The sequence below is a fragment of the Drosophila hydei genome, unplaced genomic scaffold, assembly GCF_003285905.1.
Source record: "Drosophila hydei strain 15085-1641.00,03,60 unplaced genomic scaffold, DhydRS2 tig00000149-arrow-pilon, whole genome shotgun sequence".
NCBI lineage: Eukaryota > Metazoa > Arthropoda > Insecta > Diptera > Drosophilidae > Drosophila > Drosophila hydei.
The window spans coordinates 5,910,068-5,923,678 of record NW_022045678.1 but is presented as its reverse complement, the minus strand read 5'-3'; the positions used below and the strand labels follow the sequence as shown (position 1 = coordinate 5,923,678).

The 13,611-nt window shown below is 31.8% G+C and overlaps 3 protein-coding genes across 7 annotated transcripts in view; 1 reads left to right on the top strand and 2 right to left on the bottom strand.

Moving 5' to 3' along the window:
* The first annotated feature begins 660 nt into the window (after positions 1–660).
* LOC111594684 (alpha-ketoglutarate-dependent dioxygenase alkB homolog 4) lies at positions 661–1,870 on the top strand. Its single transcript, XM_023308103.2, has 2 exons — positions 661–1,453; positions 1,656–1,870. Exons 1-2 carry the CDS (start codon positions 729–731, stop codon positions 1,849–1,851), a joined length of 921 nt encoding a protein of 306 aa, XP_023163871.2. The 5' UTR covers positions 661–728; the 3' UTR covers positions 1,852–1,870.
* On the bottom strand, positions 1,851–3,050 carry LOC111594682 (zinc finger protein sens). Its single transcript, XM_023308102.2, has 2 exons — positions 2,786–3,050; positions 1,851–2,720 (listed from the first exon to the last, which is right to left on the bottom strand). The coding sequence occupies exons 1-2, from the start codon at positions 2,939–2,941 to the stop codon at positions 1,878–1,880; spliced, it is 999 nt and encodes a 332-aa protein (XP_023163870.2). The 5' UTR covers positions 2,942–3,050; the 3' UTR covers positions 1,851–1,877.
* A 4,572-nt stretch (positions 3,051–7,622) lies between these two features.
* LOC111594697 (neuronal acetylcholine receptor subunit alpha-7) overlaps positions 7,623–13,611 on the bottom strand; it is a 103,826-nt gene continuing 97,837 nt past the window's right edge. For all 5 annotated transcript variants that reach the window (XM_030223262.1, XM_030223258.1, XM_030223259.1 and 2 more), the window contains 4 exons: positions 9,217–9,326; positions 8,944–9,158; positions 8,703–8,876; positions 7,623–7,851 (listed from right to left, as the gene is read on the bottom strand). In XM_030223262.1, the coding sequence (XP_030079122.1) occupies positions 7,767–7,851; positions 8,703–8,876; positions 8,944–9,158; positions 9,217–9,326 (584 nt within the window). In that variant the 3' untranslated portion in view covers positions 7,623–7,766. The remainder of the gene's footprint in view (positions 7,852–8,702; positions 8,877–8,943; positions 9,159–9,216; positions 9,327–13,611) is intronic.

The following is a 13,611-nucleotide window of genomic DNA, read 5'->3' as shown; positions in this document are numbered from 1 at the left end:
ATGTAGACGATAGTAACGATTAAGGAAATGGCTATTTATAACTTATAAATACCTTACAACCGAATAAGAAATATTTAAAAATGTAATGTTCATAATTAGAATTGAATATTTGTTAAATGTTACTATGAAAACTTTTAAGTTAACCTTCTATAACTTTTAGTTAAGAAGAATAATTTATGTTGATTAAATACGTATAGTAATATGTTGAACTTAATTTAGCTCAACAAAGTAAACCTGCAACAGAACCCACCAAATTGAGAACCCATGAGAAATAAAAAAACCTTTTGAGTGTCCAAAACCTATAATCCTAACATGCCAGCAGTTTAAAAATAACCAATTTAATTCCCAGCATATCGTTAAAATATTATGAAAAGCAATAGTTAGATGTAGTTCAGAGAGCGCCTACTGTTGAACGTTGCCAGCTTTCTCTCTTGTTTGTGGCGGTCCGAAGTGTAAAATTCTTGTAAATATCATTTGTATATTATATATATGCATTATATCTAAATATGCGTAATATTAAAATGCTCGCATCATTTTTAAATTTGCGTAAATTGTTTTTCATTTTTTATATGCTGCTTATTAAAACAATAGCTACGGGGCTTGACATACGATCAATTGTGTCGTGTAACGCGTGTGCTCGAGTTGCCACTTGTTTTAAGGAACAGCTGTTTGGCAATTCGCGCAAGCAAAAGTTAATGCAATTTTGATTTTTAAATTTTTGGCTTAATATGAATACACTGCGTCCTTGTGGCTGTAAAGGTGTTCGTACCTGTTTATCCTGTGAACAGAACTTTCACATCGAAAAACCTTCCCTCCAACAGCAGTTACAACAGCTGGAATCCTGGGCGTATTGTACGCAATGCAAAACTTTTTACCCCGGATGGGATACGCAGGCTGTGCAGGCTGCTCATTCAGAGCACAATTTGACTGATAGCCTGACACTACCTGGCATATACGTGCAGGAGCAGTTTCTGTCAAGTGCTGAAGGATCCCAGCTCATAGCTGATCTGGATGACCTGCCTTGGGATATTTCACAGAGTGGACGTCGCAAGCAGAACTACGGGCCGAAGACGAACTTTAAGAAACGACGCCTACAATTGGGGTCCTTTGAGGGATTTCCCGCAGTCACACGTTATGTGCAGCAGCGTTTCGATTCCGTTCCACTGTTGCGGAACTTTCAAACCATCGAGCAATGTTCGCTGGAGTATGAGCCGAGCAAGGGAGCCAGCATAGATCCCCATGTGGACGATTGTTGGATTTGGGGAGAACGGGTGGTCACAGTCAATTGTCTCGGAAATGCAGTGCTGACTTTAAGTCTCTACGACCAGAAGCTGCCTGGCAAATATAATTTGGATTTGCTGCCGGAATATAAAAAAGAGCTTCTAGAACCGCTTTTAACGCATGAACAGTTGGCTGGCTTTAAGGACAAAGTGCTACGTATACCCATGAATAAGTGAGTAGCCATCGTTGTATCCTCTATCTGCACACAACTGTACCCACACGTGTTATATGTTTGTCATGCCATCAAGTTCTCAGTAGAGATAAATAAGATAAACCTTTTAGTCAGAAAGGTTTTATGAACTGTAAACCGTTCAAACAATGTTTATTTTTACATTTAAGAGAACTCCATTAATAGATTGCTTCCGTCTTTACAGCCTCTCTTTAATCGTGCTATATGGACCATCTCGATATCAGTTCGAGCACTCGGTTCTGCGGGAGGACGTGATTGAGCGCAGGGTATGCATTGCCTATCGAGAGTTTACGCCTATGTATATCGATGGCTTAGATAAAGATAAAGGCCAATTGGTGAGAGATAGAGTGAACTGGACAATAAAAAGCAATTTAACTTAAAATTGAATAGAGATACTAGGCGAAATTTATTTATGGTTATTGATGCTATGTTCTGTTTCTTTCTGCCTTTGCGCTGGTCGATAGTCGAGTAAAGCCACCTGGGCGGGCAGCTGGACGCCGTGCATCCGTTTTAAATGCGCACGTAAATTGCTGCTGGTGCTGAAGCTATTTAAACAAACAACACATTGATGGCTATTCGCATGCTTAGCTCGGATGTGGGCATTCAGGTCTTTCACCTTGACAAAAGCTGTAGTGCAATATTTGCAAACGTGCGAACGCCTCACATGAGTCTTAAGGAATTGCTGTGATGCATAAGCTAAAGGACAATATTTGCATTTGTATATAGCTTGACTGCCACTTGGTTCGGTGTCTAGTAAACGATTCGTCTCATTGTATTCATCTAGATTGTCATGCTTAAGTTCGACAGCTGCATAGTCTAGCGTACGCATCTCGTAGCTGGGAAAGTGGGCAAGCTGATTGGATATGTTATCGTGCTCCTGCACATCTAGTTCAGTAGCGGGCAAAAATTCGGATACAATCAAGGAATCTTCGTTAGCCAAACGCTGAGAGGGACGTGGCTCCAGTAGAAGATGCTGCTCCTGCCTCTGTTCGTGCTTTGGCAGCTGCTCCGTCAGCTGAAGCTCCAGTTCTTCATTCTGCTTCAGCTGATGCTCCTCAACCAGTTGCATATCCTCCTCCTCCATCTCTAATTCCAATTGCTCCCGTTCCTTTTGCGCTTCGTTATAGAGTTGTCGCAGCTGTCGGTTGGCAATCATCAATTTACTAAAGTACGCAAAATGCACTAAGCTCTCCTCGAGGCACGCATTACATATCATAGGTAGCTCAGTTGATAGATCTAGTGAGATGTGCTGCAAGAATATAAAAATATTACCAAATTTTTTAAAATTTATATTTTGAATTCTTTGCAACCCACAAACATGGCCTCCATTATTTCACATATTGTGTGATCCTCCTCATCGGTTTCCGCTTCATTCGCTTGACCCGCTGTTACAACTTTATGCTGGGTTATGTCGACATCCGCATTATCCACAAAACAAATGCGGCACAATTTGCGTAGATCTATATTCATTTTCTTTACTTTTATTTTAATAAATTATGGTTATTGATTTTTGTGGCAATGAAAACAATTTTTTGTTTCTGCTTTGTGCAATCAGCTGTATGACCAGGGCTGCAAAATATAAGATGCTGTTAACGTACATTGTGTACTGTTAACAAGGCACCCTGTGTCTATGCTGTTAAGCTTTCGTAGCGACGACTGTTACAGTTTTGAATTTTCTTAGTTATATGCAAGTTAGCCGGCCCTTTTAATACATCAAGTGCAAAGAGCATGTTAGATAAGTTACTGTATATACCCCTATACCCCTTCCTGACCCTTCCCGCCGACACTGAAGCTAAGCCATGTGGCCTTATAAATTTTGCCCTTTTGGAAATCGAAAAATATTATATATTCTAAAACATAAAGCCACTAATGGGGATAGTGAAAGTATAAATTTTTATTTATATAAGCTGCCAAAATCGGTTGAAAGCTATATCTTTACATTTACCAACAAATGAATATGAATGAAATTAAAATTCGTTGTTTCTCTTTTCAAAATAAATTTTATTCAGTTTTTCCTTATTTCTGTTTTTTTTTATGTTTTGTCGCAATCATTTCTCTCGATTTTTTTAAAGTTAATTTACTATTTAAATCATTTAATTCCGTTTCTGCTTACAATTAATTATTATCGTCAATGTGACGAAAGTTATTTGTCTGTCAATAATTCTTATCGACAACAGACTTTTTATTTTGGTTTTGCTAATTTTTTTTTTGTTTTTTTTTGGTTTTTATATCTTTAAATTTACATGCATAACTTGAGTTTTTCAATTTGCGGTAACGATTTATTATTATAATTATGCAATTAGCTATTTAAATTGAATTGGTAGATTTTTGTTTTTCTTTGCTTTTGGTTTTTGGGATATTAATTTTCTGGTTTTATTTGACTTGTTTATTGAGAGGCGTTGGGATTTTTTAACGGTTTTTGTATTGGTGAGTTAGTGTTTAACGTTTGCAGTTTATAGCCAAGCTTTTTTATTTTTAATTTAATTGCTAATTATTAAATATACATTTTGTGTCAAATGTAAACCGATCTTTGGGACTTTCGTTTTCATTTTCCTTTTTAGGGTCTTAGATGCATAGACATGCAACAAAATGTATTCGCAATAAAAAAGTAAAACGGAATTTATGAATTTTTCGAGCTGCACTTTATTTAGAATAAGACGAATGTGTGTGTGTGTGTTTGGTAGTATATGAAGAGTGTATGTGCGTGTGTGTGTGTGGGTGTGCCAACCTTTTGTTATTCAGTAGTTTAAACATTCAGTAAAACTCTCTGATCAGAAGTATTAGTAAGTAGAGTTTTTACTTTGCATTTCTTCTTATTTTTTTAACCTTTAGCAAATCATAAAATGTATTTGATTTTTGTTTTTTAACTACATTTTGCCGTGTGAAACGTTTTTTTTTTTAAATTTATTAACGTATTACTTTCTGCTGTAATATTAAATTCGTTTTTTGTTTTTCTTTAAAGTTAGCCCTTTCCTAATGTAGGACGCTTAATTTATAGTTTATTTTTAATCTTTGTTGTTTGTATTCTTTGTTTGCCTAGTTAATGCTATAGTATTATACATATATGTAGACTTCATTCTTTTAAAGAGTGTAGAAAATGGTTTTGCTTTTTTAAAATAGCTTCTTTTTATCAAAAAGACATACATATATATAGAGATATATATAGATAGTAGTTCTAATTATGCGCCTAGTTGCTCGAAGTTAAGCACTAAATTAATTAATTATATATAAAAAAATTAAATACTATTTCCAATTGAATTACATTGCTAATTGCGCGAATCACAAAAAAACGAAAGGGTATTCGACGTTTTAAATAAATGGAAATTAATTTTCATTCATTATTTATTTCATTGTTCGCTAAAACAACCTTAAAGGGACAGAACAGTTTGTCAAAAATTACATTATATCAAATGAAAACATACAAAACGACTGCCCTCTATATAGATTCATTCAGATCTAAAGTTCAGCTTACACTTCAGTGTGTGTGTGGGTGTGTATGTGAGTGTGTGAGTTTCATGAAATAGTTATACTCTCTCCGTTTTGCAGTCGAGAGATTTGAAATGTTTATGTGTAGGTACACATTAAGATTTGTTGGATACGTTCGCAAATGGCCTTTTTTATGCTATATTCGTTCGGACCTACCAAAAGTTGAGGCTGGGAAATTGATACATAAATGCGTGTGTATAACAGCAGATGAAAATGTGAAGAAAATACTGCTATATACACTGCGTGTTGTGACCTCTCCAACAGATCAAAATAAGTCTACAAATCGGAAATGACAATATCTTCAACACAACCTTTACTTTTCGCAGTTGGACCAGAAATACCTTTAATGTAGCTATGCTGTTTGAGCAGTAAATGAAATGGAGGAAGAGAGACAGGGAGCAGACACGGCACAATTCTGTTAGAAATTTCTAGGACAGAGATAACAGGATAGAGAGAGAGAACGAGATATAGCAGTCGGGTGGGCTTAACATAAGTACAGATCGGATTTGGTTATATGTAGGATATATAGCGAGTATGTGCGAGTTCATACGGCAGTGTTTACGAGACATATTCTTTAACATGTGTAACAAGGAGGTAGGTTTTTTTTTTTTAAATATATTTTTCATTGTTTTTGTAGTGTGTAGAAAAGTTTTTTTATAGGTGGGTCTTTGAAAAGTTTTACAATCTGGGAGCGTATTTTGTTTATACCGTAAATATCACTGTTTCGCTTGAAAGTTAAAAAAAGTTTATGGCTAGGGTATGTGGAGACAAATCATTATTGGTAAATAAAAGTTACGAAAATTTCCAACAAAATTGTGTTGTAGTTGCAGTTGTAGTAGTTATTGGTTGGTTGTGTTTTCCTTCCTTTTGGGGATTCTTTTGCAGTTGTGTTTGTTTTATTAAAAATATATCTGTATACGAGTATATGCGGTGATATATGTGTCATAAAATATATATACACCTGTCTTCATTATTTTTATATATTTACTTTTCATTTTCATTTTTATATATTGCTAGTTTTTGGTTTTGTTTTTGTTTTTGTTTCTTTTCTTATTTTCGTTTGACTAATTTTCTTCTTTTGCATTTAATTGGTGACTATAACGTGTGTGTTCCTTGCTTTTTCTTTTTTGTTTTTTTTTTTTTTTTTTTGTTTGCTTTTTATTAATTTTAGTATTTTCTCAATTGGCTACAACATTTTCAACAATAAATTTTCTAAAAACAGTGTTTGTTCAATGAACATATTCTCAAAGTATTTGTTCCGTTTTAATTTTCATATTTATTTCAGTATGTTTTGTTGTTTTTTGTTTATTTTTTTGTATGGCTTTTTATTTAACTATATGGTACTATCTTTATATATATATATATATATATACATACATATACATATATATATATATATATTATTTTTTTTTATTTTATATATAATTATATTCATTATTATGTGTCAGTTTGTTACCATTTATGCCCCACCTAAATGCTATCCTAACCACACAACTTACAGTCCACACGCTCAAAAGAAAAGTGTTTGTTAAGACAATAATGTAACTTAAACATTTTTTAAACTTGATTTTCTTGTGTCTTTGCCTAAATAGAAATGTATTCAAAGTTATTGAGCAAAAAGTAAAACGAATTCAAAGTCTTGTTTCAGTCAATAAAAGCATGTAGATAAAACTGTGCTTGTTTAAATAAAAAATATTAACTTTTTTTACGAATAATAAATAATTAAGATAAAGTATTTTTCACATAGTTCAAATAATGAATTCTATAAAATAATAATTTTTAAAACTTAATTTATAAATAAAAAATATTGTAAAAAAAAATATTAAAATATATTTAGTATTGAGATCAAACTTTCAGAAAAGTAAAAAAAAGTTCTTATTTGAATATAAATGTTTCAATAAAATAGTTGAACTTAACTTTAAAATAAATATGTCATTTTCTTAATTAAGTTAAATAAGTTTCGACATGAAAACCATTATTTGTTTGGTTCACAAGTTAAAAGCTTTTTTGAACATATAAATTATTGATGGAACAAAAGGGAGTTTTTAAAGTCCATTTCAGAATTTTTAACACTGTCCCCTTTGTTTATATGTATTGCTCAATTAAGTCCTTCAGTGTGTGTATGACTGTATGTGTGTGTCTTAAATACATATCTAATGTCTCATAGGAACAATCTCTCTTATATACATACATATAATGTATTCGCTTCTCCTTCTATCTGACTCTGTTTGTGTGTATGCTAATATACATAATTTATAACAACTCAGCATAATTAACTTATAAGTTTTTCACACACTCATGTATGTGTGCTAATGTGTGTGAGCATAATTGCAAAATCCATTTGTCCTTTTTTCTCTGAAATTTTTATTGCTATTACTATGCAAATGTTTTTGTATTTTTTTCTTTTCTTGTATTTTTTAACCTAGACATTTAGCTTCTTCCTATATATTTTCTTGTTTTTCTTTTTGTTGTACGGCAGTAATTTTTGCTTTGTTTTTTTTTGTTGTTTTTTTTTTTCATTTCATAAAATATTTTTTTTTTTGTTTTTATTGGAATACACAACAATTGCGAGAGCTTTGTTGTGGATGTTTGTGTACGTGTGTTCGCTTTCCCTTTCTCTTGCATTTTTCCTCTTTTATCTTTTTTATATTTTGACTTAAAAATGTAATTAACAATTTTTTTTGCTTTTTTGCGAAGCAGCTTCTCTAGTTTTTGTTTTTGAAAATTAACTTAACTAGGTATCTACTCATATACAGTAGAGTGTATCAGTGTGTGTGTATGTAACTTAGCGTGTCTAAATTGAGCGGCCTTATTGCACGATTATATGCGGAGCTGAGAGCAACACGGTTACCGTTGCAATAATCGTAAAGAGCGTAAAAACAATTAAACAAAATCTGTGAAGTAGAAGAAAGGAAGAAGATTACACAAATGGCATACATAATATATAGAATATGTAAAGAATACCTAGCATTCATAGCATTAAATACATATATCTATAATATATACTAGAGCGCAGGCATATCCACATGTAATTTTCACCATCAACAAAGTGGCAGCAACAGTCGCGCTTTTATATTAAAGCCACGTGTTGTGTAGGTGAGTGCTAAGTGTGTGTGGGTGTGTATGTGTGTATGCTACATACATATATGGTTCGTGTATGCTACAGCAAATAACCGGAAGTTGTGTGGGCATGTGGCTGCTGCCTTAATTGTTTGATTTAGTAGAACGCCTGGGAGTTCTTAGTAACCGCACTGTTTGCAGTCACTGCGTTAGTTATTCACCAGATTTTAGCCTGTCTATATATTCAACTGGTCAGTGAGGTTGTTTCGTACATTCTTAATCACACATTTTCACTGGCTTCTTATTATATTTCAATGTAAATGAATTATACAGTACCCAGTTACACTTTCGACAAATGTAACAAGATTCTGACAATGATTCGTCTTAGAATTCAAGTTTATTGATATTGATTAGCCCTTATATTAGCTAAACAACCGCAATTTTCTCAGTCATTCGAATCACTATTTGCTTTATCTGGAAATAATAAAGGAATATGGTCACTTAGATCTAATATAAAGAAGACATAACCTCCGTCTATTGAGAGGACATGTTTCCCTTCACCTGTTTCAATAGAAATGTATAATTTCGCCCTAATAACAATTTGAAGATTATATTTATGTACGTGTACTATAAGCTCCGAGTAATGTAATCATTGTAGATTATTGATACGTTTTCGATAGCTTACCTATCCACAACCATTGCAGCGAACTTCCAATCGCTTATCAATTCCGCTTCGTCGTCAGCTTTACGCATGCGCGCGGTTATAAATTGCAATTCTTTAAGAATCAAGTGTAAATCTTTGTGATTGCAGCCTATTGCAGTGTGATGCTCCTCCACCGTTGTGGGTCGGCCAAAGCTACTGCATTAGCGATGGCAAACAAACGATAAGTATGCGGTAGGTGTATTCATTGACTAATGATACTTACGCCGATGAACCGATAGCGGTTTGTGAACCCGATATTGTATGACGAAAATCGTCATCGATGTCAAGGACATTGGCTAGTAACGATTTGGAAGAACGTTCCTTCAATTCCAGTTCTTTCATGCGATTGCTTAATAATATTGATTTGCGCGTGATCTTGCGGCCAGGCCGTCCCATGCGCAATATCCAGGGCAGCCATTGTAGGAAAACGGACTTTATCTAATAGAAAATATGCTCGTTCAATATTTTGTTAATATTCTGTTTAGATTTGACTTACCCACGGTGGCATCTCGTGTATATCCGCTGTACGATGATGGTAGTTGAGCACCACAACCGTTAACACCACAGACGATGCAACCATGAACATGATGCAGTTGAAATATGTACCTGAATATCATTTACATCAATATCAAAAAATAAAACAAAAAAAGAAACAAATTGTATATACAATATTAGTATTATTTGAACCATGGGTCTATAAAAAATATTGCGCAACACTAAGAACAGAAGCTTGAGAAATAATAATTTACAAAAAAACAGCATTTACATTACGTTACTTAGTTTCGATATATACCAATATAAATAATACAAGAATTTTCACAAGTTTAGAGTGTGTCAAACAAATGCTGTGTTTTTTTTCTGAGCATGCGATCGATGCTACGACTTTACGAGCACACAACTAGTTTACAGGGTATCGCGCATGCATACGTTTAATTTTTTAAATTTTACAACATGCATAACATGCATGTTTTGGTTTAAAAAATCAGCAAAGTAGTCAAAATATAGTGCTTTGTTTTTTAAATATTATTTACTTTTCCAAATTGGTCAAAAATATAATTTAGAATTCTTTACTTTTAGTTAAAAAAATTGTATTGAACTTGTTAATTATATATTCGAAATACAAAAATTATCATTTATTATCTATGTTTGAATCCCCAATTTTTGAATATTAATTGGCGTTGATTTCTTTGAAATTCTATATTAATAAATATTATGATTTTTATATACAATTAGAGCGCTGCAGCTGCAGCCAGCGTAACTTTTAGTTGTTCATGGGGCGTATAGCTAAGAGTATAAGAGTTCTTATTCACGTAACATGCGCGTGAATAATTAATTTTACGCGTGATTAATATAAGTTAAGAAATATTATAATATTTAAATTGAAGTTATATATATACTTTGTATATAATATAATATTCGATTAATTGAGTGCAGATTAATTATAAAATTGTTACCTTAAATAAAAAAATAACAAATTTAGAGCATTTAAAATATAAGTTTTTTGGTCGACTATATGATTTTGACTACTTGACTTTATTTTTATTTATTTTACATTTTTTGATATTCAAATTATTAATTTAGTTTAAAAGAAAGCGTCATGCATTAGTAAAAGAGAAGCCAAACACGTAAAATGTGAGTTTTGTGAGGGTTCGATTGCTCTGGCACAAACAAAATTGTTTATCTTTTAATTAAATGTTTTCATTAGTTTATCATTGGATTTGTTTATGGTATGCTTTCTGTTTTATATATTTAATATAAGGTTTAGAATAAAAATTGCAATAATTGATTCAAGACGGTTGACGTCTTACGGTTAACAACAATTTCTCAATCTATTTTGTCAGCTTTTGATACTTGGAAATGAGGAATTTTTTAAAAATGTTTCAATACAAATATATTTTTGTATATATACATAGTTTATTTAGATTATTACTAAAAGCATAGCTTGCATACGTGTACTGCTTTATGTTAGATTCTTAATCAAAGGGTATTGAGGGGAGATGGCAGTGACAAGCAATTAAAGCAAAGCACCCACAGCACCGACTTTTATGGAGGTTTTAATTTGCTCGTTTTATTTTTTATTTTCCATGATTTTTGAATACCCTTGCTATAAGCATGATATGTGGTGACCAGAGTTAGTATATCTCTCGAGTCGCAGGGTCTAAATATCCGATATGTAAAATAAGTTATATAAAATTTATAAGATCTATGTATAAAGTCCCATTATTATGGATTAGAGTTAAATGTCAAATGTATATGTAAATATGTATATATATAATTAAATAAAAAAATAGTAAAGCGATTATTTACTTGAAATGAGCCTTATTCAGAGAAAAGTTAGACTGTGGTAGAAATACTTTACTTGATTATAATTGAACAAATATTTTTCATTGTGTCAGTTACAAAAAGCAAGGGTATATCAGTTTCGGCAAGCCGAAGCTTTTCTTCGTTGTTTAACATATTGCTTTCCTTGTGAACGTTTTCATTTACTTTCATTAATTTTTAATTTTGCGCTCTGTTTTCCATTTAACAAGAGAATATAAAGTGTAAAAAAATAGATTCAGCCAAAGTCTAGAGAAGCATTCGATATGGTTTGTTAGCTGTAAGGGGATGGGAAATTCAATTGGGTTAAACTACGGCAGCTATAGGAAATATATTGCTCATCCTTTCGAGTTGTACTTCATGCTCTCATTAAATTCAGTTTTTTTTTTTCAATTTGTTTTTTTTGGTTTACCTACTTTAAATGCGCAGTGGCATTAACTTTTAAATTTTGTACAAGATATATATTTTGATAAATATTTTTTTTAGATTTTAGTCAGCTGATTTTTTAGATTTGAAAACTGTTTTTCATTTGCTACATTCGTTTTAAGCTAAAAGAGAAAAGAGTTTTTTTTAATATATGTAATATAGAGCGCTAAGAATTTGTCTGGAGTTGTAAATTATTTTTAATTTGCTTTTTTTTTTTTTTTAATTTCTTAAAATAAAGCATAACATTAACAATTAATTGAGAATGTGTGTTGTACTAGTACCTAGTAGTGGTACGGCCTCGCTCGTCTTTGTTATGACATTGCCGACCAATAAAGAGAAAACTGTTTGCGACAGTAGAATGGTAACACCTGCAAATATTTTTGTTTGTTTTTATACCCGTTCACGAAGTGAAAATAGAGTATATTGGTTTCGCGTCGCATCTGCTTTTTTATAGAAGTTTGAAGCTCGGAATATAATATGTGTATTATCGACTAAAATAAATTTCGGTTTTAAATGCTGTAGCGGGAAATCCAAAAATATTTGATTTTAGCATTGTACTGTTTGTACCATGAACGAGTATTATGCAGTCGGTTATGCCCGACTGCAAACTTTTTAAATGTTGTATATCAGATAAAAGCTACAAATTGAGAGATTGAAGTTCATTCTAAACAGTCGGTAGTTAGGGGCTACCTGCCAATAGGTAATGAAGTTGTATACTTGGCGAAACTTTTAAAAAGATATTATAGAGAGTTAAGAAGGTAGGTAAAGAGATGAAAGGCATGGAGTCTGTCAATAGATCAGTTTACATTATTTTAATCAAACTGGAATTTTATTTTTTATTTGCGCAATTAGCTCTTCTGAAAAGAAGTTATATTTAACAATATTTTAAGTAGATTAAAAAACTGACTGCAATTTTGGCTAATTTCTGTAAACAAAACTATTATTGAATTAAAGACATATGCCGATAAAACTGTTTTTGGGGTTTCCAGTTTATTCCAAAATTGAAAATAGCTTAATTTACTTCAATTAATTGAAATTAAAATATTTTTATTAATAATATTACAAGTTTATTTATGGATGGTGCTTAGAAAGTACTATGTTCCTTTTTTTAATAATTCCAGTTTATTTTAGATCTATTCACAGACCCTGTAAATCAAGAAAAATTCTATTTTGGAAAATAACTAGATGATATTTTTTGGCTGAACCTTTTTTTTTATTTTTTCGTTGTGAAAAGGAAGACTGCAAATATTTTTTCCGCAAGAAATAAAATAAAGCCTGTGAGTGCATTTGTTAGGCTTGATTGTTATAATATAATATATAGTAGTATATACTATATATTTACGGAAGTGTTTATTTTAGTTACGTTTTATTGGTTTCGTTTATTAAATTTCTGGTTTGCTTTCTTTATGATTACGTTTTGTTATGGCAGTGCAATTATTGGGTAAATTAATGAAAAGGAACAGCTATCGAATGCAAGATATAAATTTTTGACCCATTTGCACAAACCAAACTGAACTCTCATTACATATTTTGTTGTTCGAACGAAATGATATTTTTTTTGGCTTTTGTATTTAACAGTAATTATATATTTCGTATGCTATGTATATATTTCGAAATGGTCAAAAAGGTTCTCGAGCAAAAAATATCATTCCGAGAAATGGGTCAAAAAGGTGAAAGTTAGAGAAGCTCAAATGGTACGAAAAAAGCGTATATAGCATAAAAGGAAAATTAAGTTGGGTATGGAAGCTAACTATTTGGATTTTTTTTTAGTTTTGGTGTTTTGGAGTGGTATTTCAGATGTATTTATTAAGCTATGCAGTGGTCTTACGAAATTTGTGATAATCGAGAACAGTTTCTGATTGAGAACAGTTTTCGTTTTGAAATGGTGAATGTTCGGAACAGTGGGGGTGTACATATAAAGTATATAATATATGTATATATATTTATATTTCAATATATATATATATATCATATGGTGATGATTTACAAAAAGAAAACACAAACAAACAAACGTGACTGGCAGTGAGTATGTGAGAGCGACAAGTAAGAGCGAGAGAAATTAATATGAATTAAAAACAAATCAAAGCCATTTGCAAAAATAGTAAAATAATACCATAAAGTATAAAACATCTTTCTTTCTTTCATC